Genomic DNA, 25,991 nt, shown 5'->3' with positions numbered 1-25,991 from the left:
GTGACTCACCGGCCTCTTGGGTGTATTGCACAGATCCCTGCACGGGTTTACTCAAAAGTCAGCAGCTCTCTGCTCTGTCCAAGTGCTGGCCCATTTCTCCCTCCCTTCCCCCTGGGAGATCACCAGTCATGCCTTTAACCATGTCCTCGACCCTCCCTCCCAACCTCCTTGTTCTTCAGGAATTTGATGAACAGTGTTCATCTAGCATGAAAGAGAGAGACAGCTGATTTCCAAGGGCAAAGTCCTTAGTTTCTTTGGCACCAAAAAGTAAAGAAATATTCATTAGTAGAGGCTTCAGAAGGGACCTGCTGTCACACATCCTGCTGCAATGCATTGTTAGGACTGGTCTTAAAGGCTGTTAATTGTCCCAAAGCTGGTCCCTGTGTCGAAAGGGTGAGAAGCCAAATAGTCCTTATAGCTCCCATCAATCAGTTTGTCTGCATTGTTTTTGGCAAACCAGCATTCAACCTCCTGCTGGCCATTGTAGATCCTCCTCTGCTTCCACACCACAGGAATGAGCCGTCCCTTCACCTTCAGGGTATTTGTAGGGTTTGGCTTTAACGCTTCAGTGTGATTCTGACCAACCTGCTGATGACTTGTGTTTAGAGATTCCTGAAGAAGTTTAACTTCGTGGTTCAAGAACTGACCTGCAAGGCAAGATAAAATAAGAGTCCATGACTGGCTGATTTGTGCCTGTTGTGGTTTCGTGGTTTGTTTTTTCAGTAGTCTGTGTTTGAGGATTCTCAGCGAATGGGGTTCTAGAGGGCATCTCTGCAACAGCAGGATGAATCTAGTTCCTGTGATTCTTTTCTAAATCCCACAAACGTACAGGTTAGAGTAAAACCCTGGTTTTTTTTTTTTCCACTGGTCAAGATACATTGCCTGAGCTAAAGAGTTTTTTTAGCTGCCAGTAGTAAGTTCCCTTCTGTGGGACGTGGTTACTAGAGGTTAATAACCCACGCAGTGCCCATCAGCAAGCAGGGATATCTAGGCCTGAAGCTCCAACTTCTCTTCCCTTGCCTTCTCGGGGGCAAGCTCTTTTAGGCCAAACAAGAGTGTGGATTTAGAGGTTTGTGCATGAAAGTGGTCTGAATCCAAAACCTCGCTCCTGAGGGATCATCTCCGGCTTAACTTGGGGGGACCTGAGAGGCACAAGAAACTGTGGCATCAGTCTTGGAGTTCTGTGCCTGTACATGACCATAAACATCAATACATCTTGTTGGCTGAAAGAACCAACCCATCTGGTCATTCTCTGAGCCTACCTAAAGCCTAGTTCCTTCAAAATGTAGGGATGGCTCTTGTTTCCCTAATGTTTGAAAGAGAAGGGTCACAAGAGGTTGTTCTGGAATATTTGGTTTCTGTCTCTGTATTGGGAGCATCAAGCATGTGTGTTCTAAGAGCAGCTGTGTCAAACAATCATAAAAAGAGTGGAAAAGTAAAAAACAGGCACAGCCATATAAGCTGGGATAGTGGGAGATGGATCATACAGGAAAAGATGGGAGAGGAGCTGGGGATATTAAAATAGAGAAGCTGTTTGAGAGTGGATGTAAAAGTCTCACCTGGGAACTTAATCCCCACCTTGTTCACCTTGTTCCTTACCCTCTGTCTCTCTTTGGAAGGACCATTTTTGTCTGGTTTACAGCTCTGAACCTGAGAACCTGTTACCTACCCAGTAGCCCGTGGGAGTCAGAAGAGAGGCCTTTGCTGTTGGAGATGTAGAACCCCAGGTGGTTCCTCTGATACGGGGCCGGCTTCTTGTAGCGGTGGATGAGGATGACGAAGCTGATGGTGTCTCGTATCGTCACGGTGACGTTGGAGTTGGCAGAGATGGACACCTCGAGGCTCCTGCTTCTCACAATGGCACTCCGACCACAGGACAGGACGAGCCTTTCCCCGTCATCCAGGATGATCCTTCTGGGTGTGATCTCCAGGTAGGACCTCTCTGGCTTGTTGCTGAGGATGGTGATGGTGCTGAAGTAAGTCCGATGCTTCTTGTGGCCGTTGGGTGGTGCAGGAGCTCCAATCAGTTGCCCATTCACGGTGACACCTTGCAGGAAAATAATCAATAAATGAAAGCTGGAACCAAAATAGGTCTGATGTCTCAAAAACAAAAGCCTTGCGACCAAGAACATGCAGATTCACCACCTCGTGCTCAGTTATTTCATTTACCAGCATTCAGAAGAGCATAACCAGTCTGTTATAAAATTATTGCCACATGCAGAGCACATAAATTTAGCCAAGCTCAGAAATACTGGCCTTCCCTGGAGACAGGTGCCCCCAGGCCCATCAATCCTAACACAGCGTACACAGTGCTACCAGAAGAGCCACTCTTGAGCAATACAAGGTGCAGATGCCACAGAGTCAAATAAAGCCTTGATGTCCACAGGAAGATTCCCAACCATGATTTTTTTGATTTGCTGTCCATCAGATAGTGTCTCACTTCCCACAGGCCTCTGAACAGCTACTGGACAGCAACAATAAAGGAGGAGGCTTGTTGCTAACCCAAACCAGACCCAACCCATCAACACTGAGATATCTCCACATCCCCTTATTGCTCGTTTCTGTCCTCAAAGACTCAACTTGCAAGTGCTACAGGGTCTGTTTTCCTCAAGTTCATTCTGCATTTGAGCCACAGAATCATTCAAGCAGTAGCATAAACCATCTGTGAAAGAAGATGAAGGGAAACATTGCCAAGAACTGGATCTTGCTCACTAAGGCAGGCATGGACACGGAAATATGGAGGTTAGACCACTGCCACGCAGAACAGAATTCTTATAACTTTGTTGTGGTGTTCTGTAAAACCAGTCTGTGAACTGTCTCTGGTTTTGACACCCCTTTCTCCCAACTGTTGCCCTGCTCAGGACATAATCTGATTATTAGCTGCCCTGCTTAGAATTCCAGATCGGATCAGACCACAGTTTGGGCCCCTGAGGATCAGACTGGCTTGGGCAAAGCAGATCCTGAATCATGTGGGTTTTCTCAAGGCTGTCATGACTCAGTAACCAGTTTGGTCATTTCTTTACTGAAGCAGCCTCGGTGCTTGGTGAGCCTGTTTAGGTACTTTGCTCTATCCTACACCAAGCAGTACTGTACAGAGCAAACTTTCAGTAACAGAGCAATTTTGGTGAATCCAAGTCTTTTGGACTTGTGACTTTGTAACTAGAGGATTTATGAAGTTGCACCATCAAAGAAACTTTTCCTGATTTCCTGTCCCTTTCTTGCCTGTGAAGCACCTTGGTGCTCAGTCTTACTGCTGGAGAGCTGGGCTTGCACTTCAGTTTTCCCCCACAAGCATCTGCTGGACTTGGCTGCTCACCAGATTCCTTGTGATCAGAGACCAGCCGGAGAATGTCCCCTGGTTCTCCATCGATATTGAAGCAGACAGAGAACTTGCTGGAGGGAAAGTCAATGACAAAGTGAGGGTCTCCATCCGCTGAGAAAGACATGGAAAAAATGTGAGAGGCTTACACAAAACTGCAACATCCAAGACTGTAGCAAGACTGCTTTTTCAAGTATGTTTGTCCCTGTTTTTTTCCAAGACCTCCTTGTTTGTTGTTTTTAGAGGGTCAGATGGAGTTTGCCAGGAAATGCCAAGTTTTGCTTTGTTATTCCCAAAGATTGTTTTGTTTTTGTTTCTCACAGAAGAGGTTGGTTTTTAAATGAAAACTCAAACCCCCAAAACAATCTGGATGAAAATCAGGATACTTTCTTCCTGGAACATAATTTCAGTGATTTATGGGAGTTATCATGCAGGTGTTTTAAACTCCTCTTCTCTATATTTTCTTGGCAGGCTACATCCCCCACAGCATGAAAATTTTCTAACCAAAGACTGATGGGTGCACCTCACACTGAACACTCCTAGTCCTCAATATCAGATTAGAGCAGTCAACAGCAGATATTGATCCCACAATCTTAATTTTTCAATAATCCTTCACCCCTCATCAACTACCATATAGGTGTCATTAATAAAGCAAGACAAAAAGCTTATTTTTTAAACTAAATTTGACCTTTTCAAGTGAAATTCAAGTAAAAATTCTTGATCTGGACTTCTTTAATGTTTAATGTATGAAAAGGATGTAAAGTAGAGGTGCAGAACCAAGAGAAAAATAGTAATTTACTATAGAATATTCTTTTTTTTCCCCTTTAGCAACATTTTTTATGTCTCAGCAACATTACTTTATAAAATGTTTTTTACTAGATCTGGTACAAGAGAATGCATTTCCTGTTCTCCCCTAATCTACAGAAGTCTCAGACATGAGGATCAATTGCTGGAGATCATCTGCCTTGCTATGTTGGCTCACTCTCTGTATTACTGATCCTCTCTGTATTTTGTTTTTGTTTTCGTTTTCCTCCCTACCCTGTTGGTCTAGCAAACAGGATTTTGGCTGTTCCTTGGGATGGTTATACTACAGTGACATGCATCTTAGGTTTCCATAAGTCAACCACTATTATTTTGCATTATTAAAGGCGTGGAAACAAGCACTGACCTGAAGTTTTGGAAATTTTAATTCTTTGTTTATCTTGTACTTGTTTATCTTGCTCTCTGCGTATACCTAGAAGTGGGGGAAGGAAAGCTGTTATGATTATTTTTTCAGCAGCAGAAAGAATCATAGTATAAAAGTGTTTTCAAAATATTAAATCAGGGGCATCATGGGGCATATTCCTGCACGTACTTTAAGCTTCATTTAGAACACCAATTTTTCTTCAACAGTTTCTAGAGCAGCAAGTGCTTCAAGGGGGTGAGTCAGGTGCCTAAAAGGTTTACTTATGTTTACCCAGCTCACAATTAGCAAAACTGATATGAAAATCTCAGCTTTACCCCTCAGTTCATTGGTGAGGATCATCCCTGTGCCAAAGTCAGCCATGAGACATCACCTATGCAAAAAGATTTCTTACCAGCACAAGGGTATTTTTCTCTCGTACCTGGCGGTGCTCTGTGTCCCTGCAAGCTCTGCAGCTTCTCCCTGATTCCATCAGTAGAAGGCCTGATAAACTCCTCCTGAGGTGGTTCTGAATGGAGCCCAGCCTCTCTCATCTTCAGCACGGTGAAGGGAGTAACAAAATTGTAAGCCAGGGCCATGGACTTGGCTTTCTCCATCAAATGGTCTTTTTCCTGGCTGTCATCACTCTTCAACCGGGAGTTAAGCAATTCCTTGATGGTGAGGTAACTCCACGCCCTCTCGATGTAATTTTTGTCACCTTTGCCATCTTCCAGGCCGGGGACACCTCTGATGTCATTCCTGCTTGGCAGGTCAATAGCCACGTCTGTTTTGAGGAGGATGTACTTCTTGGAGTTGCTGGCAGTCACCTCCACGTGGAGCTTGTCTGAGGTGCGGTTGATGAGTTTGCCGGCGATTATAATCTCAGAGCCATTGAAGTAGTTGGGAAAGAAGTTTTGGGTGACCTGCTCCACATCATCCTCAGGGTAATCAACACGGATGTCAGAGAGGAGGGGTGTTCCTATTTCATCATAGAACCTTAAACCAAGACACATTTCTCACTGTCAGTACCGTTCATCCAAGTGTATAAACACCCTCCTGTATAAGGCCAAGGATGCAGTTAGGTTATCTACTAAGACACTCAGGGGCAGTTAGAGCTACCAGACACAAAATTTAACTACCACATCCACTGTAACTGGGCCCAGAGAAACAGGGGAGTCTCCACCCTTAGAGATTTTCAAAAATCTTTGAGTGGACAAAGCCCTGAGAAACCTCACCTAAATTTGAGGTTAGCTCTTCTCTGAGCAGGAGGTTGGATTACAGGATATCCAGAGGTTCCTTTCAACCAAAATTATTCTCCGCCTCATTTTAGTTTTCAGTGTTCCTTAGGCATCTAAACAGAGTCTCCTAAGTATGCTCAGAAGGATCTCAGCATGGCCTGGCAGTCACCTCCCTTCCACTATGATTCCAGATCTCTGTAAAGAGGTATTTGTGACCACTTCAGTTTGCTTAAGAAGACTTGCCCATTGAAAGTAATTCTTGGCCTCTGAGGCTCACAGAAAGCACCCCAGTTATTAAAAAATGCACTTTGTAGAGATGCTGTTACCCACAATTTTTTAGTGATATTATGTTTGGTGTGGCAGAGCCAGAAACTGTAAGACCAAAATGTTAAGTCCCCCAAAGCTGGAGAGAATCCAAACCAAAGCTTCTGTATCTCTGGAAGACTGCACTAATGCCATATTTCCCATTTAAGCACCAGACTGCTCATCTCTTGGCAAGTCATTTGAGTTTAATTTGGTAAATAAACAAAGAATTGGCCTCGGCCCTTTTTTTAGTTCAAGCTGCATTTATTTTACACATCTGGTTAAACAGATTGCCTGGAAGCTAAAGTCACACTTTGTGCTTTATTCTCTCTCCAAGGGAACCCAGAGCCTGAATTGCTTGACTTTGTTTTAAAGTCTGTCTGAGAACTCAGTGTCTTTCATGCAGAGACCTCGCAGATTTAAAAACACAAGTGAATTAAACCTGAGAACTCTCTGAGAAGTATCTTCCGGGTTATAACAAATGGTGGAGAGATACGAACTGTCTCACAGTAAAATTCAAGGAAGTATCTGTATAAAAATACAATTCACTGGCCACAAAAATCAGAAATTACATTGGCACCCATGGAGGTTTTCCCTCCAACAGAGGTTTGAATTGGCCTCCAGCAGTGACTGTGCTTTTCTGTATAAATTTGGCACCTGATGCCAAATGGGTTTGCCATCACTGAGCTTAATAAACAGTGAGCTGTTTATCAGATAGAAGTGTTTGAACAAGTACCATCTATGCTGGGTTACCGCAGCCCAATCAATCAGAAACTCCTTTATTCGCCAGGGAATGCCACTTGCTATCCAAAATACATGTTCTGAGGAGCAAATCACATGGGTGGAGTGGCAGATGGATCTACAAAATTTGATTTAAAACGAACCCTTGTCCACTCATAACCACCAGAGAAAGCAAAGCTCTAGTGGAAACTGTGTGGTCTCATTGCTCCAGATGAATTAGGCACGAGATAAGACAGAGGTCTCTACTCAGTGTCTGGGTTTGGTTTCTGAGGTTCAAAACACTAACAGTTTGGGAGTGAAAGCCAAACATTTTTGTTTGGAAATGCTGACACACTGCCTGACATTTTAGTCAGAGCTGTGGTTCAGGTATCTTTTTGCTGATCCTCACAGGGGTCTCCCCTTGGACTACAGCTCCCTGATCACAGAAGAGGAGCACGATCTCTGGTCCTACTGGATAATGAGGATTACAGGAAACTTATGAGGAGTTGGGTCATAAAGAATGAGGGAATTAAGTGACTTTCTGATCATCCCAGGAATGACCTTCATGTGTTGTTCAAAGTCGAATATTTTGGAGTTCAGTCAAAAGGTTATAATTTTCAAATAATAAAGAAATAATTTCTGCCCCAAGTTGGGATTTTCATTCCTCATCCACTTCATGCTGTGAAGTGTTGTCAATTTGAAGTGAGCAATGCAACCTTTCCTTCAACCTGTGGAGAATTTGCCTTCATGCCTCTCATCTCTCCAGGTTTACCCAAAACAATGGTCTGAATTAAAGAAACAAATGTCTTGTTCTCAGGGGCTGGGAAGCTTCGGTACAACTGAGGGGATGTGCTAGGAAGGAGACAATTTCTCAGTAGGCATCCTCAGTATCTGAGCATAATCAGCCTCTCCCTAACAGAGCTGAGGCTGAGGGAAACTCTCATTTCTTGCTATGTCTCCTAAGGGGATTTTCCATCCCAAAACCCTTGCAAGAGGACCTAATGCAGATATAAGCTCAGAGAGAGCATAACGAACCCTTTGAGGTGACTGGCTGCATCCTCATCCTCCTGGAAAAGCCTCGTCATGCCGCAGTTCTCCAGTGCCATCCTCTCCAGCAGCTTGTGGTCCACGTCGTTGCCAATGCCGATGGTGAAGAGGCAGAATTTATCACGGACGGCGTCCTTGGTGTTGCTGAGGATTTTGGATGACTGTGTTTCCCCAACAGTTGGCCTCCCATCAGTGAGGAAGATGATCAGAGAGACACTCCTGGCATCGATGTCGTTCTGAGCAATGTAGTCATTGAGCAGCTTTGCACCAGTCTGGAGAGCTCCGTTAATATTAGTCCCTAGGAAGGCAACAAAATTATTAGGTCATTTCTCCTTCTAAGAGTGGTGAGAATAATTTCCCTAAGCTCCCTTTATTGTGGTGACAGCATCTCTGTACATCAGGATGTTTCTCTTCTCTACATGAGGTTGCACTACCCCTTTAATTCAGCTCAGCTCTGTTACTGAGCACCAGTTTGGAACAGCTGTTTATGGTCTTATGAATTGAAATATGAATTTCAGTTCATCATGTGAAATCACTGTATCCTTGAATGCTCAATGTACAGAAACCAGCCTTGGTAAACAGAGTCACAGCACATCCCCTGCCTGGCTGGTACAAACAAATTGGTTAAACTTAATTATGGGATTCTCCCAGATGACATTTGAGTTCGGAAAACAAGTTCTGCTTGCTTTGTCTGAAGGGCACAATATTTGGAGACAGGGAAGACGCCTTCAAAGGGGAAAACAAGTGGTTGGGTTTGTTCTTCGCACCCCAGGGGATACAAAGTTTAAAGGAAAGAGAAATGGCTTGGTCAGCTGAGGAGTGTGTTTGCACAAAACAACTGGCTAGCGAAGAATAGAATTGCCTGAAGTAGGGAGGGAGGGACAAAACAGAAAGTAAATGAGGGAACAGATATATATTAGAAGAATAGCCACAAAAATGATCCAAGCCTACTGTGTGTTCAAAAAAAAGCAGGAAAAACGAGTACAGTATCCCTTTGCTCCATGTATTTCTTGTGCGAGTCAAAGCACAAAGGGATTGATTGTGGAAGCTTTGCAGGTGAAATGGGTTAAAAGCCAAAAAACAGTGGACTCCTGGGAGTCCAGAAGGGGAGATCTAGAAAGGTTATTAGCAAGGATATGCCAGCAGGTCTGACCATGCAAGACACACCTGGAAACTTAGTGTGCACAGCCCCAGTGACTACAAAAATGGGAAAGGGGCAAAGACTTCTGAAAAGTCCTCAAAATCCTGACTGTGTCTTTTGCAAAATGGTTTTGAACCAAAAACCTGCACCTGAGTATCCTAACACTCTCTCAGTCCCCATCCAGATCCAGAATTTCAGAAAGAATTTTTTCCCCAAACCAAAACCATTCCATGTAGCAGAGTGTGTAATTTCAAACTCAGTTATATCACAGAGCTATTGAGCACTGAAAACTGCCTTTTGCCACATGATCAGGTATTTAGAAGCAGTATTTTCCCCCCCATTTCTCTGGTGTATGAGTATGACACAAGAGTATAACTACACCACATTCATTGTGTGTGATCCATGAGCCTGAGTGTGTTCATGTTCACTGGGAGATACTCGAGCAACAGCACCTTTATAGGGAAAATGCAGAGTTAGACAAAACTAAAGTACCATTGGCCCGTGGTGGAGAATCACTGCACCTTCCTGTTGAACCAGAGTTAATCATTTCCCTTTACTTTTGTTCTCTGGCAGGTTCGTGGGCAAACTCAGCTGGTTCCTGCACAGCTCTTTTGGCACTTCAGGAGTAAAAGGCTTTGTTCTCTGAGTTTAGTCCCACTCTTGGTAATTGTTTAACTGGGCAGGTCCCTTGACCGCTTCCTAAACTCTTCCTCTCACAACACAAACAGCACGGCCAACCATCCTGTTTGCCACGTTTTTCCATCAGAGGGTTTCCTTTGCTAGGAGTGGTCACTGCTCAGGGTCAGCCATGAGAAGGCCCTGCCTGACCTCCAGACCTCCAGGTGGGACTGCTGGCACGAGGAAGGGTTGTTTGATTACAAGCCTCATTAGAGTTTTTTTATGCTACTGTCCATAGCCTCGCAGGAGACCTCTGAGTCAAATCAAAAATCATGCCTGCACTCTGCCACTGTTCTGGGGTCTTCTCCTCTTCCCTCACGGCAACAAGACACAAGCAAAATGGGACAAGAAACTCTTAAACGTCATTTTGGCTGCTCCTTGGTAGAGATAAGAGGACAGTACTAGGTGAGACACTAAGTATTGCAGAAGGCAATTCCACAGTCCCTGCCGGGTACTCTGTCCCTGGAGTTTCCAGCCCAGACGAAACCATGTGCCTGATTTTACACAGGCTTTCAGAAACTGCACAAGTACTGGCCCTGTGTATCCTTCACTGGGATGTTTTTTTTTTCCTGTGTCCTCAAGAGATAACCTTGGAAGCTTTCCCACTTCAAGGGTCTCATCAGATAAAAAAGAGAATGGAGTCCACTTGGCTTTAGTAAGTATATAGAATCATAGGATAATTTGGGTTGGAAGGTCATTTAGTCCCACACCCCTGCAGTGGCAGGATCTGAGGAAACCTTCCCATCATGTGCATTAATAAAGAGCACATAACCTCTGTCACATAACCCTGAGTGGAGGTGCAGAAGGGGCCCCCTTGTCCTATGACCTAAATCCCAATGTCTGTTTATTGCTCCATGCTACAGGACTACACTGACCACTCTCTGTTCTCTTGTAGTTAATTGGATGACAACATTAATCCTGTTCCTATCTGGATCTTACCTCCAGTAGGTGACATGTTATGAATGTACTTTTTGGCATCTCTGATGTTGTTTGGAGTAACCGGCACCAGCCGGTCCTGCTGCCACACCTTTATCCGGTTGGAAAAGCCAATGATGTTGAAGTGGTCTTCAGGCCTGAGGTCCTGGAGGATTGTGAAGAGAGCTTCTTTGGTCTAGAAAGAGAAGGAAAAGAGACCAGTAGACACAACTGTCAGTGTTTTAGTGGGCAAGAATTGAATTTCAAGACGTTTACTGAACTTACAGATATTTCTACACTGCCAGTCGAATGGTGAAGGAAATTGGGATGTCCTTCCCTGTCTCAAGGCCTGATATCTGTGGTGCCAGATGCTAGGCCAATATGAGATGAAAGAACAACACTTGCCCAAAAGGTCTTGCAAAGCTGTGACGCACATCTAGACCTAACTAAGCTTTAAAATCACGCATGACAATCAGGATAAAAGCTCCCAGTGACTGGGAGAACCACATTCTGTGTTAAGGGATAGTGACTAATAATGACTAATAACAAAAACTCATTAGAGCTTTTCTAAAGCCCTCTGGACTTGCAGTAAGCTGCAAGTGGCATTAAGTTAAAACAGGTTGCTTATAAGTTGAAATATCTCAAAATATGTCAAGGATGCACATGCTCTGTTCATAATTAGGGTACTGATCGCTATATATGTACTCTAATGAATAGTTTCAGCAAGTAATAAATGTTTAAGGTAATATATTCAGATGAATTAGATAGAAAAAGAAGCCCTGACTAGGCATTGCAGATTCTACCTAAGCCAAGAGGAAAAGTGCAGAGGTGTCCAGTTCTCCCCAGTTTGACCAGCCTTGATTCAGCAGCCATGCAGCTGTGTTCACATGGAGACAGACCTCAGCTTAGTAAGACTGAGAGAAGATGCCCAAAAGCAGCCTCTGACCATGCAAACATACCCTATATTTGGATGCAAAACACATGGGAGGAATATGAGGCAATATCTCTAAGTAGAGGGATCAGCAGATTCTTGGCTCAGCCCCTTCTTGGCCACCATTAAGCCTTTTGAATTCCAAGGAAAGCTCTGCAGGAAATAATATGGTGGGCTCACCAGCATTTAAAGTTTTCTCTCCTGCCTGTCAGGAAAATATGTGAAGGGCTTGTCCAGAAAAAATAGAAAACTAATCAGCAGTACTGGAAATCACATATTTGTAGGCCTGATGTTTCTATGTAAAGACAGTTTGGAAAGGAACTCAAAGGCCTGACCAGGCTGTGTCATCAGCATCCCTCTGGATTCTGCATGGAAGATGATGATGCAATGATGCAACTGCAAACAAACCTAATCCTCACAGCTGGTGACTTGGCTTCCAGTCCCTCTGAAGTTAAGGGGAATATTTCCCATAGCTTCAAAAATTCTGGAGCCAGGTCTGGAGTCCCTCCCTGTCTGTTTCTGTCCTCCGTACAAACCATTTTCCTCCATAGGGATCTAAGGATTCATCCCTCTATTTGCTTAGCTGGAACATCCCTCCACGTCCCACTGCCTTTTCACAGATCAGGATATTGAAGTAAATGCTGGTGGAAGTGGCTCTTTCAAAGAGAAGGAGAGAAGCCCACTAGATTCACATCATGAGGTGCAGCAAACAAACCTTCACAAAGATGAATACCTGCCCCAAACATGAGCGCTGTCTCCAATCTAACAATCCATAGAGAGGTGGCTAAGATGGGCTAAATAGCAGTTATTTGAAAAAGAAGGGAAAGTTTTATGCCCTCTCACCTCCTCTCTTACAACAGCCTTTGTGTTGTAAAAATGCATTGGATAATACACGACATCACCTTTCAGAGGGACCCTCAAACATTCACAGTCTCATTTCACAAAGAGAAAAATCAAGGCACAGATTACTTTAGTAACTGTGTCAAGGTCAAAAATTGAGGGCTTTCCAAAACTTGGGGTTTCCAGCTCTCAATGCAGTCAGCCAAACCACCTCATACGTGCGCAGAAAGGCAAAGCAGCAATCACACAGTGGAGGAAAGGACTCTTGGATTTATTCCATGATAATGAGTTTAGGCCATGCATTTGTCCCTCAAAAAATGGATTAAAGCAGAAGATGAAAATGGAGAACCTTCTATCCTGTGTGAGTGTGATCAGGCCTCCATGCCAACTTCTGCTGAAGGAAATTTGGGGCAGGGTGTTAAAGCAAGGAACAACGAGACCACAACACCCTCCCTCTTCTCCCACCAAGGGAGGCAAAGGAGAGAATCAGAGGTGCCTGGAAGCAATGATTTAGAGGAAAACTCCCCAAATCTCATTATCTATATTACAGCTCTGATTCTAATTAACACTGCTTGACCTTTCCCATTACAAAAACCCTCTTTTCTGGTTTTTTTGCAATTCTGTCAAATTGCACTTTTCTCAAAGGGATTTATTGAGCCCAAAAAGCTCTGCTGTTTATGAGAACAAGGCAAGAAGAAAAATAATCTTGCTTTGGCCTACTTGCAGAGAGGCTGCATCTCACTTCCCTGGTGCTCACAAATTCCTTTTGACATGCTTGCCTGTGTTCAGCCAAAAAGAAAATGAAAAGAAATGGTGAAACAACACAAAGCAGCAGCGTAGTTTGATGTATACAGCATCCAAGCTAGAATTGCAAACAGGATCAGGAGGGAACTGTAGCAGACATTCCTAGAAACCCCAGCACTTCCACACACCCTCATACAGGGGCCAAATGTGGGGCTGGGACCATCTCTCTCTCCCCTTCTTTCATTCTCTCTTTCCTTTTTGTCTCATTTTTGTCACAGTTAAATCATCTCCACAGAGTTTGTGTCAGTTTTTCCCTGGAAAAACTTCTGTCATATTTCAATGGACATGCACTGACAGCCTGGATTCTGGCATCTCTATCCTGTGCTTGCCTCAGCAACTTCAATAAAAAAATCCTTAAATTTATGTAATATACACACAAACATATGTACAAGTGTGTGTGTGCACAAATGGTTTTGGTCCAAAGCAAACAGAGTGAGGGAGGCCATATGGTTCATTCTTCTGTAGTTTTTACCTCATCCCCAGTAAAAATAAAGGGTGGGATTCAGCTTTTCCAACTCAGCCATCAGAAAGCTAGGCATCACATCTAATCCTGCTGTAGGCAGGGGAATTCACCTCCAGAGAACAATCCATCCCATCTGTTTTGGACAGGTTTTAGGATGGGCTGAGTCACTGTCTGGAAGTGTCGGTCTCCCAGCATTGCCTCCAAGAGCCTGAGTGGCTCAACACAGAGAAGGTGGGACTCACCTCAAGACCTAATCGTGCACACTCCTGGGCATTATATTGCTCACTGGACCCAAAAGGAGCAGAACTGGCTCTCCAGCTGTCTCAGACTGCTTTGAATTCCCTGGCTCCTCCTGTTTCCATCTCTCCTCCCAGCCCGTAAGGACTCCCAGGTATATCCTAAAGACTGCAGTCCTCACAGGGTGGCAACAACACACTTTGCTACCAGTATTGCTCACCCACAGATGGTTTATGAGAGAGACGTGACTTCCCTCGGGAGTGCTGGATATGATTCAGGAGCTGGCAGGCAAAACTGACTTTTAATAAGGAGAATATCTTGGTAAAAGTGCACTGCTTGAAATCCTTAAGTTCATAGCCATGACTGATTGCAGTGTCCAGCCCTCTCCTCCTGCCTCCACCAGACTCCAGACTAGGATTTGCAAAGCTCTTCGTGCAGAGTGTCCCTGGCAGCAGCTTCAGTCAGGACACGGCAGCAGGTTTCTCGTTCTGGCCTTGTAAGGCCACAGCTGGAATTTCTCCTGGCTCTGAGGAGGCAAGGGCTGAGGCTGCCGTGGGATTCCCAAGCTGCTCTGCTGCCGATGGGGTCCTTGCACTTCCACTCCCCTCTGGCCCCAGTGAGTCATCCAACTAAAAATCCTGCCAAAGAGGCAGAAAATTAACCATTTCTTCCCTGCTGTGGGCCAGGTTGTTCCTCCACGGCTGTGCATATGACCCTGGTTCATTTTGGAGATAAGCTGGGCACAGATCTGACCCAAGTACGCTGAGGAAAACAAGTTTAGGGGTCTAGTGCCCTTGTGCCAGGTGGTGCAAGGGGAAATACTTCTCCAAATGTGTTTGCCTGGGTAGATAATACCCAGGCATATTTGGGTGGAGGGTGGAGCAAGGATTAAAAAAGAGGATGGCAAGAAGTAACAATACAGAACTGCTGAATAAAAATAAATGGTCTGTAGCAGTCAGAGTCAAGTTTTAAACAAGGATTTAAAAGAGGATGACTTGATGGGGCAAGATTCCTCTGTTTCCCTCAAATTAGCACGGATGAAATTGAGCTGAGAGGTGGAGACTGAGTTGCTGCTGCATTTGAGCTGAGAAATCATGCTGGCGAATGAGCTGTCAGCTCAGCTGGGACCTAGGGAGAGAAACAACCACCTCCAGGGCTACAAAATATCATCCCAAAATCTGGAGCAGAACAACACTGGTCCCCCAGCTGGGGACAAGAGATGGTCACAGTTCATGTCTGTGCTTCATGGATGAAGAGAAGCTGAAGATGAGCTCACACTACCTAAACAACTGATGTGCAAACAGTGCCTACTCAAGCCTACAAGGTCAGAGACAAGCCAGCTCCCAGTCACCACACTGGGCTTTGTTGTCACCTCCACACCAACACCTGGACATGGAACACAACTGCTGCTTTTCTGGTTCAGGCTTGCTAAGGGCCCCACATCACAGCCAAGAAGATTTGGGATTGTACAACCCCCAGCAAGAGCAGGAAGAACAGAACTCCCTCAGCTACACTCTGGTTTGTCTGTGATTTGTCACATTTGTACCTGGCCCTTGGAGTTAGCTCTGATAGACCTCACTTTGCTTGAACAGAAAGCATGGGAAGTTACACTCTGCCATGGGAGAGCTGAGAGCCTTCAGCCCTTTCTTGAGTCAAAGATCTGCCTCAGAGACATCTGGGATGATGTCAGACCATCTGGGCACCTTTTAGGAGGAATCCGAGTCCTGGTGACATTTCTCTCACAGTCTCTTGTTTGTTTGGGGAGCAGGGTGAGGGTGAAGCCTGGATACCCTGAAAGCTGTGCAGCTCAAAGGGAGACAATATGTGGTTGTTAGAGGCTGTGGCACTGCCAGATATTGGCCCTGCTACGAAGCAAGAGGAGGATTCAAACACCTCATTAAAATGCATATCCCAGGCCCACATATTCACACTTTCCATTGCCTGGGAGCACTTGTGAGTGCTTCATCCATCCGCCTTCGCAACAGCTGGGCAGCAAGACATCAGCACCAGTGGCACAGCCCTTTCCAGCTTCAGCCAGCACCAGGGAGCCACGAGGGCTTGAGATCAGCCAGCCTGAAGAGCATGGCCAGCAGAGAGGAAAGCATTCCCAGCCATAGCCTTTGGAAAACAGTACCCATCGACTCAGAGAGATGCATGAGCACAGCCTGCAGGTAGCAGACCTGGGACCTTCTGCATCCGTATGCTGAACAATTCCACAACTAGAGGACAAATTTCAGCAGCCTTTACTTTGTGCTTCCAGGTCCTCTGTGGGAGACCATATTTGACAAGAAAGGAGCTAAGGCACAAGATGTAAGCTCAAAGGGAATTAGGAATTCATAGATCTGTCCAGTTACTTGTCTGAGAGTGCAACAGTGCAGGGAAGGGCTCAGAAACAGGATCTCCTACAGCAAGAAGGAGAAGAGTACAAGTGAATATGTTGCTTGGCAAAACACTGCAAGGAAGCACAGGGAGAAAAAACAGAAGAGCTCCTTCCTCCCCTTCAAGATCCTTTGTGTTTTGGTTCATATCTTTCCCTTTCTGAACATGCACAGGCATCTGACAGAGGTCCAGAGCTGTTTTTTATCTAAGCTACAACAGCCATATTTCATCAAATCTTCCCCTGGCATGTCAGAGGGAGTAGTATTGTGGCTTAAGGAAAGGCAGGCATCACAGTCACACCTGAAATGGTGCTGCCATGGTCAGACTAGGTATTGCTGTAGATTTGGTTTGGGTCCAGAGCCAAGGGGAAGGCAGTGGGAGCACCAGTGCCATGTTACAGGGAGCAGCCAAGGTACAGAGAGAGCAAAGGTTTGAGCAGTGTCATTCCTGCTGAGGTTTGAAGCCACATTGTGTGAGTTTTGCTTTCCTCTATGTCCCACTTTCCTTTCTGCCCACACGATGCAGGTCACACGTCAGTTGCCAGCAACAGGGACTTTTGTACCCAAAAGGGGGTGTAACGCAGAAGTGTGTCCTTGGATTGTTTTACCTTCTCTCATTCCCCTCTCAGAGAGGACAGTTTGCCCTTTCTTCCTCTGTAGGGAAGGTTGTGCAGTTCAGGGAACTGCAACTACCCCTCTCCCTGTCAATGTATCTTTGTGCTTTCTCCCTGGAAGACACAAATAGCGTAACCAAGGAAAACTCCTTCGCAATTCTGGACAACAAGCATTTTGTTTTACACTGAAACTGGTCTGTGATGGGAGAGAACTTGAATGTAGAGCTCTGGACAATAAAGATCTGTCTCCAGTCCATGGCCCAGTCTCTCATGCCTGAACATCACAGACCCCTTGCTAATAACCTGAACATTGCTGATTCCCTATATGCCCTTAGAAAAAGTTGCTTTGTAGTTTCCCAGTCTGCAAAAGAAATACTCCATCGTTTAGAACAATGTTTCTATTGCCTTTTCTGGAAGAGATTTTCCACTTAACATTGAGTAAAACAGCTCCACATTTGTCCAGAACACTTAAGCACTGAATTTCTGCTCAGTGGAACATAGAAGTGTCTTTAAGGGTATGATCAGCTGGGGTAACTCACTTCTCTAGCTCCCAACAGCAGGGTGAGGATAATACACGAAAAACTGATCTGATGATCAAAAGTTGATCTGATTTCTCAGATCATGAGCCCAGAGGGCAGAGTAGATGCTCAGTCTTTGCAGTCTCACTGCAGCACTGAGAGTATAAAATAAATGCCTACACAAAGATTTAATGAAGTATGTTCTAATCAGCAAAAAACATCATTACTTCAAGTCCTATCAGCAGTGCAGTACGGATTACAGTTGGAGCAGTAAACATTGCTGTACACTAAATAAGTCAAAGGGAAAAGCCTAAGGGCTGTCCCAGAGTGCTATACTGAAATAACCCCACTGGAAACAATGGGGCTGCCCAGGCAGACAGCCAGCCTGACACAGCAGTGTCTGAAGGCCACATTCTTGTCTTGTGCTGTGCTTTTAAGTGGAATCAGATCCCATATTATGCCAGTCGGACACTCAAACCCCCACCCCATCAGCATGACAAAAAATTTCCATGGAGCTGGCAGCAAGAAGGTCAGCACCAAGGGAAAAATGCCCCATGCCCTCAATGCAGAGCTTGACATCTCTCCCTCTGCCCATCCTCAGAAGATGGAGTTAGTCCCAGGGCATGGAAACTGTTCCAGCAACTGGGGAGTTTCATTCTCTGTCACACAAATCAGTCCCAACACAGTGCTGGGAAGAGCTGACATGCCCAAGAGCTGTCCTGTCCACAGCACATCCCCTCAGTTTCAGCAATCACTGGCTGCTGTGTTACACAGCAGGAAATGAGCTGAGACACAGGTCACTGTGCCCTTTACATTGATTACCCTCCACTCCTCATCACGTATCCACTTTCACAGAGGGGGTGTCTCAGCAGCCAAAAGCCTGCCAGGTTGGAAGCTTTCTAGCCCCTACTTTTACAAGAGCATCCTAGTGATGGGACAAGGGTTTTAAACTGAAAGAGGGTAGGGTTAGGTTGGACATAAGGAATAAATTCTTCCCTGTGAGGGTGGTGAGGTTGCCCAGACAAGCTGTGGCTGCCCCATCCCTGGAAGTGTTCAAGGCCAGGTGGATGGGGCTTGGAGCAACTTTGCCTAGTGGAAGGTGTCCCTGCTCATGGCAGGGGGTTTGAAATTAGACAGTCTTTAAGGTCCCTTCCAATCAAACCATTCTAGGATTCTAAGACCTCTGGTGAATGGGGGATGGTGATGATGGTTTGTTGCTCGGAGCAAAGACCCAGCACTTTTGCTCAGGTTTAACATTAAACAATGCAAGAGCACTGAGCTGTTCTTCTAAAAAAACAAATTTGCCAGTGGGTCTGCAACAGGACTCCCACAGTCCTCCAACATCTGCTCCCCTTCCAATTTTCCCCATTTCCAAACCCCCTGAGCATCTCCACTCCCTTCTGCACAGCTCTGCCTCCAACACTTCCCCTGCCCACTTCCATCCTAAGCCACTGCCTCAGGCATGAGAAGAATCCAATTCTTTGTCCAAAACCCTGCAGAGAAGAGAGCAGATGTTTTGGAGATGATGTCACTACATCAGGGGTAACTATCCAAGCAAAAGCTCTCTCCTCAGGACACAGTATTGTATCCCTCATTCCTAGGGGACCTCAAATTACATCATGTGGACCTCAGAGTCAGAAATGCCTTGAACACTGTTTGACGACTTCATACAGCAATATATCATGGAAGACCTCACTCCAGCAGGCTTCTACACAAGGTCCCACAAGCTCTTCTGAGCTTCAGCTGCTCTCCACAGTGAGAAGCAGATTGTCCCAGATGAGCAATGTGTAGGACACACCCTGCTTTGGGGTGAAGGGGTATTTGCTTCGAAATAGCAGTGTTGCTGCAAGCAGTGCTAATCTAATAGTTTAAGTCTTGGCAAAGATCTGGTGTCTTTTAGACTTGGGAGATCTTTGTACAGCTGTAAGTCCAGACATGAGCTTGCCAGCTAAGGAGACAAGACTCTGCAAAGAGACAAGCACAGACAAAGAAAATAACCTACCTAAATTCAAATAACAGATTCATGATGAAAACAAAAATACCAGCCAGGTCTGGCTTCCAGGTGTTGCACCAGCAACTGGAAAAAGAAAACCTAATTCCAGCTTGGAGAGGACTACTAAAGAAAGATCTTTCACTTCCCAGACTTTTATGCATTTGCCAGAGCCTTGAGGATACCAACAGTCTTTAATGGCTCTGCCCAGCCCCACCTGGGGCCTCCATTCACCCTCCTGCCCATTTAAGCTCCAGCCTGAGCCTTCAGTCTCTCTGAGTCTGACCAAGAGCTGTGCTGTAGGTGTCTCTAGCTGTTGCAGCTCTGCCTGGCCAATGATCCTCATCCATGGACTGACTTCCCAGCTTGATTTAGCCCCTTACCTGTCTGATTGTCACCTGGCTGTGTGTGACACTTCCACAGCATCTGTTTTCAGTTCACCCTTTGATGAACTCAGCAAAGGTCCAATTGAAACCTTTGGGAGAGCTCTCAGTGGCTTCACTGGTTCCCAGTTCAAGCCTCAGCAGCATTTCCACTCTAACTTCCCTTGCCTTTTACAGCCTATTTACTCTGAACCCAGTTAAAGGACTTGCTATTTATAGGTGGGCTGGGGTCTTTCTGGGAAATTCTGTCTCTGCTTTTACTGCCTCAGCTAGGAGCAAATCAGCTGGGGCATGTTGGCTGTTAGTCCTGAGACCAGAAGCAGGTGCTCCTTGTCCTGAATACCCAAGGGCATCTTGCTCTGAAGGTTACTGGTTTCTCTGTATGACCCTGTCATTATTTAATAAGTTTAGGATCAGACAGATTATTTCGCTGCATGACAAGTACTTACTCTTCTCTGGGATTTTGGGCAATTAAAGTCTATATGGATCTGATGTCTTATTTACTGTAGTAGTTCTTATATTCCATATTCACATCTCCAGAGAGGACTGATATAATGCTGCTGTTGTGTATTCCTAAGTAGAAAGCAGCTGCATGGAGTTGGTGCTGGAAACATTTTGCATTCTCTCAGGTTGTTGCTCTCCAACAGAAGTGGAAAAGCTGACAAAACTTTCCTCTTCACAGTAGCTTTAAACTCTCTAAAGGCTGTAATTAAAATTAGCATTTTTTCCGAAGTTCCCTGGTGATTTAAGGTAGTTCTCCTGGGCAGCAGTCATTATGTGGGCTAATAGTCAACAGCCAGCTTTGCAGCAACCAGCACATCAAGTGTTCATGTGCTTGTGTGTCCCTCACCACCCTGAGAGTACTCAAGGGGGGTCAGTGTGCTGAGACACAGAGGTTTAGGGATATGTGTTTCTAAGACACCTGGGCACTCAGAATGGCTCAGGCACTGTGGATGACTCAAGGTACAGTGTCCCTTGGATGGACACAGGAAAATAAAGTGAAGCACTTGCAAATCCCCAGCAGGTCCCAGTTTCAGCTGAGTTCCTCCCCGAGCAATTAACCCCAGAGAAAATTACAGTCTGGCACAGCACCATTGACAAGTTGCCAGGATTGAAGTGTAGCCAACTGCTCAACTGAGTGTGTGGCATTTATTGCCTGTGGGAAAGGTAAAGTGAAATGAATCCATGGTTGAAACCACTGTGTGTTATTATATGCCTGCAAAATACCTGCAAATCCATCCTCTTGTGGACACATTCATAGCTCGGGACATGCTGGTTATATAATACTGCATTGAAGGTGAAAAAGGTCCTTTTTCACCAAATTTAGTAAAGCTGGGCATAGTCATGGTAATCACAAGGTGGTGAAGCTATAACTGGCTCCTCTTTCTCCTGGTTATACCAATGTAAAAATGCTATGTCCTCTTCTACCTGGCCAAATCTACCATAAAATCAGAAGGGCAGACTGCCTAAAGGGCAAATCATTTTGCTTCCCAGTAAACCCTGCAGATATAACCTGTTCCCCAGGCTCCCCTGGCTGTTGAAAGCAACTATTCCACACAGAGCTTGCTGTCTCTTTGCAAATGAAGGAACAAAGCTCACGGGAATAAAACCAGTATTTTCCTTGACAGTGGGACAGCTGTTATGATGTACAAAGCCTTGAACACTTGAAGAATGTTTTTATCATCATGCTCAGGAGTTTTCTCTTCCTGAACTTTATTCCCTGCCAGTGCTAGAAGGTGACTGTCACAAGGGCCCAGATTCTCAGTGGGCTTTGACTGCTGCAACACCTCTGAGTCTGCTGGACATCAACAGAGTTCAGAGGCTGCGAAACTGAGGAGAAAAATCTTCCCCTAAAAGCTGATATATCAGTGATGTGAGTGGGATGCCTCAAGGGTCTTAATTATAGAACCCTTAAGGTTGGAAACAACCTCTAAGATCATCAGGTACAAACATTAATCCAGCACTGCCAAGTTCACCACTAAACCATGTCCCCAAGTGCCACATCCACGTGCTTTTTGAACACTTCCAATGATTTGATTCAAGTTGATCAACCAGTCTCACTGTGTGTGTTTGCAGCTGGGTCTGGACATCTGATGCTTCAAACACTGAGATATCTTAGGGAGAAAGGGATGGCACAAACAGGCAAAAATTCACGTTGGAAAAGGAAAAATCTTGGGAGAGGAAAAGACAAATGACTCACAATTAGATTGTGGGAACTGCAGGATGCCTGAAATCCTGGCCACACTTGAGTCACTTTGCCATTTATTTCATGAAGGCAGGTGACTGAGGAGTACAAAATCTCCTCAATTACTACAGAACAGGGTGCCAAGCAGAAGTTTCTTATCCTTGCTTATACAACCCTAAAAACTGTCCTTTGCCATAGTCACTACAGCTGACCTGAAGGAGCAGTTGTTACAATTACTGACTGTATTTTTAGCTGATCTTGCATGTGACTCAGTAGAGAGAAATGAGGAAAGACAGTCCCATGGGAATTCCCAGCTCTCCACACACCACCATAGATCACCACAGCTGTGAGAGTCCAAGAGAAAAGACAAAAAGAAGGCATTTCCTCTGCTCAGATGTATCCTGCCACCAGGGAATGTTTCTGTAATTTAATAAACATCTTAATAACAACAAAAATAGGGTAAAAAGAACACTGAGCAGACACAGACCATGGCTGTAACTAACTGTGCTTTCCTAGAGTACCAAAAGAGCTTTATTTTTCAGCCAGTCCTCCATTTTGGTCTTTTCTTGATTAATCTGTGTGAGGTTTTTATGATTTGGGTCATAACTCCATAAAGTTCTATTTTTTGGAGCAGTTGGAATCAGAGGAATGTAAGCGCTTCCTGCACCATAATGTACCACTGGTTCTCCATAAAAAGTGTATACTGAGATAACAGGCAAGAAGTTGGGAACATCCTCAACAAAGGTTCTGAATAGACACTTCTGGCTCAAGAGGAGCCTCTTTGTAGCTAACTCACCTTAGATTCATGCACTAGGAACTGGCTAGGCTACCAAGCAGACCTTCAAGGGTTAATGGTCATGTCGTTTCTAGTAGGTGTAATGAAAAGAAATACTAATATGCTCAGGAGAAGAATAAAAGCTTTCATAGTGCAAGGATAATCTGCTGACCCAAGGCACTACTTGTGTTGCTCAGGAAAGCACCAAAGCCCTTCGGAGTCTTAATCTCCCTGGCTCAGCTCTGGATCACTGACTGCTTTCAGCATGAAGGACTGGGTGCATTTGTGCAAGTGTCTGTCTATTCCAAGAGGTAAGGTGGACATTTTGCAGGAGAAGGATAACAAAAAGCCAAGAGACAGGCTCTGTCCGTGGGACTTTGTACAGATTCAAAGGCATCTTGATTCAAGACCTCGCTCAGCAGAAGACCAGGTATGTTTAACAACTCTCTGCTACTTCAGTCACTGCAGAAGATAATTAGGATCCACAGAATCCATATTCCATTTTATCTCACAGTGGAGATAATTTGATTTAATAGGGGACACATTTTCTAAATTAAGATTTGTGATCACCAGTGAAAACAGATAGTATTTTTTTAGCAGAGACAGAAAGGCATATGTACCCTCAATGTCCTGTTCAAAGGCAGAGAAGTGTCAGAGATTGACCGTGGTCTGTGTTTGTCAAAGACATTTGTGCTAGTGTTGGTGGCCAAAAAAACCCAACAAACAAAGTGCACAAATAATCACACTTTCCAGAAATATCACCATGTTCCAGCGGGGCAACCAAGGAACCTCCCATACCTGGAGGTGCTCAAGACAGTCTGGATGGGGCTCTGAGCAACCTGGTCTAGTGGAAGGTGTCCCTGCCCACGGCAGAGGGTTGGAACTGGATGATCTTTAAGGTCCCTTCCAACCCAAACCATTCTGTGATTCTATGAACCTTAATGGACAATTAGAGCTCCTCAACTGGTCAAGATAAAAATACAAACCCTTGATCTTCAGTAATTTGTAGAGTTACAACATCACACTGTCCAAAGGAGCTGAAACTGCCCCATATTGGAGTCAACCTGTGTGGAAAGTGTCACTTTCCACTGCCATCAATTAGGTGATACAAGAAAGAGGAAGATAAAAATGTGACCATCCAACAGAGAGAAGACCACTAACTTCTCCTTATCTCATGCCTGTGGGGCAGATCTTCAAATTGAAGGAAAAAATATTAACCCCACAAGGACTTTTCTCCTTTTCTGCACAGATACTCAAGATGGAAACTGGAGTAACCTCTGAAGGTGAGCGCAGCCCTGAGATACATCTGTCCATTCAGAATGGAATTGAAGTAATAATTCATCTCTGCTTCTGTTTTACAGTGATAATACTGTGTTGAGAGACAGATAGTGTATTCCCTCAGGCATGGTGCCCTTCCAAGCCAACTACCTGACTCATGAAACTGGAGATTCTTTTCATCTGTCCAACTCAAAGAACTGAAGAAACAAAAACACTGAGGCACCAGTCTGAACCCTCCACATTAAAGGTCAGTTTTAAGCATTGGTGATGAGCCCTTCAGCTTGGTGTGTTGGCTCATGTTCAGATCTGTGCCCTGCAATAATATCTGAGATCTGTGCAGAAAGAGTCACATTCTCAAATAGGACAAATTCACTTTTCTTTCAGCAGAACCCATTGAGTTGTACGTTGCTAAGGGTTTTGCCAAGGTGATTTGAAGACAGCAATGTCTACTCTGCTCTTAGACTGGATACTAAATAGTCTACCAAATGCACTTTGCTGGGAATTCTCACTAACCTGCATCTCCTCCATCTGCTCAGAACAGACGGTTGCCCAGGACACCAGGACAACCTTATCTGTAGCATCCTAGTTCAGTTTTGTCAGCACTGACCTTTAAGAGTGATTAAATCTTCTGCACTTCTTGTTCCCATCCCATTCCCTCTACCATGATCATTTCTCAGTGCAGGCAAATCATCTCACCTCGAGGTGTCCATTCAGAGCCACCTCTCACCTCAGACACAACAAACATTTTGCAGAAGGAAAACAGCGAGACAACGTCTGAACCAAGCTTTGCAACCTCACAGCCAACCAGTCCATAATGAACACAAGGACCTCACCTGCTTCAGCTTTGTTCCCACCATGGAAGCGCTGCTGTCGAGCACAAACACAACGTTCTTGGGCAGAGGAGGGAGATCTGTGGGGGCGAAGTAGTGCACGAAATACCCATTAAGAATCTGTGGAAGAGCAAGGAAGTCGGGAATCAAAGGCAGATCAGGATGCAATGTTCCACACACATCATTATGGGATATTTGGGCACACCTGATCCTGCTTTGGAGGACCTGAGTGCTCCTTGTGTAGGGGGCGTGTTTTAGGGCTGCTGGAAGGGGCATCCTGGGAGATGAAGTCCCAAATGTACTCCTGGACACATGGGCATTGGAGTACCACATGGTGATTGGTTAAGAGAATCATGTGTTGTTTTAAAGTGCATATAAAAGGTGTTGTTTGCTTCCAATAAAGGGATTTGGTTGTTTGAAACCTCCACCAACTGGGTCCTGTGGGCTTATTATTTATTATATTAATAAATGTCACACTCCTTGGTATCCCTCTTAATTCTGGTCCTCTGATTATCCAGCCTACTGAAACACTCCACTTTTCTTTCCATGGTGGACGTAGGGGTTTCCTTGCAAATACAATGAGGATGTAACATATATATGCAGAGATCAGAACCACAACATGCACTTGGGGAACTGGCCTTGTATCCAGATATATACAACCTATTTCTACTGAGAAACTGAGAAGCAGATACAAAAAAGAAACTCAATTAAATAGATACCTGTGATTTTTTAAATCCATCTTGTCGCTGCCAATTGACTGGTTTTATTTTGGATAGTTCTTACAAGATGGAGATGTAGCCTTCACTTGGAAAACATTTTCTAGGAATTTGGAGCATGCAAGACAATTGGACTATCTCAGGTATAGTTAATAAAACAGAAAAGATGAGTCCTGTATACAGTACCTGAACATCCCCAACACTCAGCTCCCTGTTGACATCATATCTAATTATGAAGTCTCCCAAAATTCCATTTCGGGCTATCCTGGTTTGCTCAACAACACTGGGATTGAAAGTAACTTTAGCTAAAGTTTTGGTTTGTCCAACTACAGTAGAAGGAGGAGGAGACACATCACCTGTTGAGATAAAATTACAATATTAAAGGTTTTCCCATTGTCTCACAGATGTCAAAGCACAGCACACATGGTATTGCCATGGAGTTAGGTCAACCAGCACAGTTACATACTGAGATTAAAGATTCAGCTCACCAGTGAAAAAATAAGAACTTAATAATCTCTCTTCTCTA

General features: G+C 44.8%; 1 protein-coding gene across 1 annotated transcript in view; it reads right to left on the bottom strand.

Moving 5' to 3' along the window:
* Positions 1-227: 227 nt before the first annotated feature.
* The window catches only part of ITIH5 (inter-alpha-trypsin inhibitor heavy chain family member 5), a 44,935-nt gene continuing 19,171 nt past the window's right edge, over positions 228-25,991 (bottom strand). The window contains exons 6-14 of the mRNA XM_027679581.1: positions 25,652-25,821; positions 24,753-24,869; positions 10,548-10,719; positions 7,778-8,087; positions 4,924-5,477; positions 4,488-4,553; positions 3,317-3,433; positions 1,670-2,047; positions 228-647 (exon numbers count right to left, since the gene is read on the bottom strand). Coding sequence (XP_027535382.1) covers positions 349-647; positions 1,670-2,047; positions 3,317-3,433; positions 4,488-4,553; positions 4,924-5,477; positions 7,778-8,087; positions 10,548-10,719; positions 24,753-24,869; positions 25,652-25,821 — 2,183 coding nt within the window. The 3' untranslated portion in view covers positions 228-348. The remainder of the gene's footprint in view (positions 648-1,669; positions 2,048-3,316; positions 3,434-4,487; positions 4,554-4,923; positions 5,478-7,777; positions 8,088-10,547; positions 10,720-24,752; positions 24,870-25,651; positions 25,822-25,991) is intronic.

The sequence above is a fragment of the Neopelma chrysocephalum genome, unplaced genomic scaffold (assembly GCF_003984885.1).
Source record: "Neopelma chrysocephalum unplaced genomic scaffold, ASM398488v2 Primary Assembly neopelma1_45, whole genome shotgun sequence".
Classification (NCBI taxonomy): Eukaryota; Metazoa; Chordata; class Aves; order Passeriformes; family Pipridae; genus Neopelma; species Neopelma chrysocephalum.
Note: the sequence above shows the minus strand (reverse complement) of the source record. Positions and strands in the feature narration are given on the sequence as shown.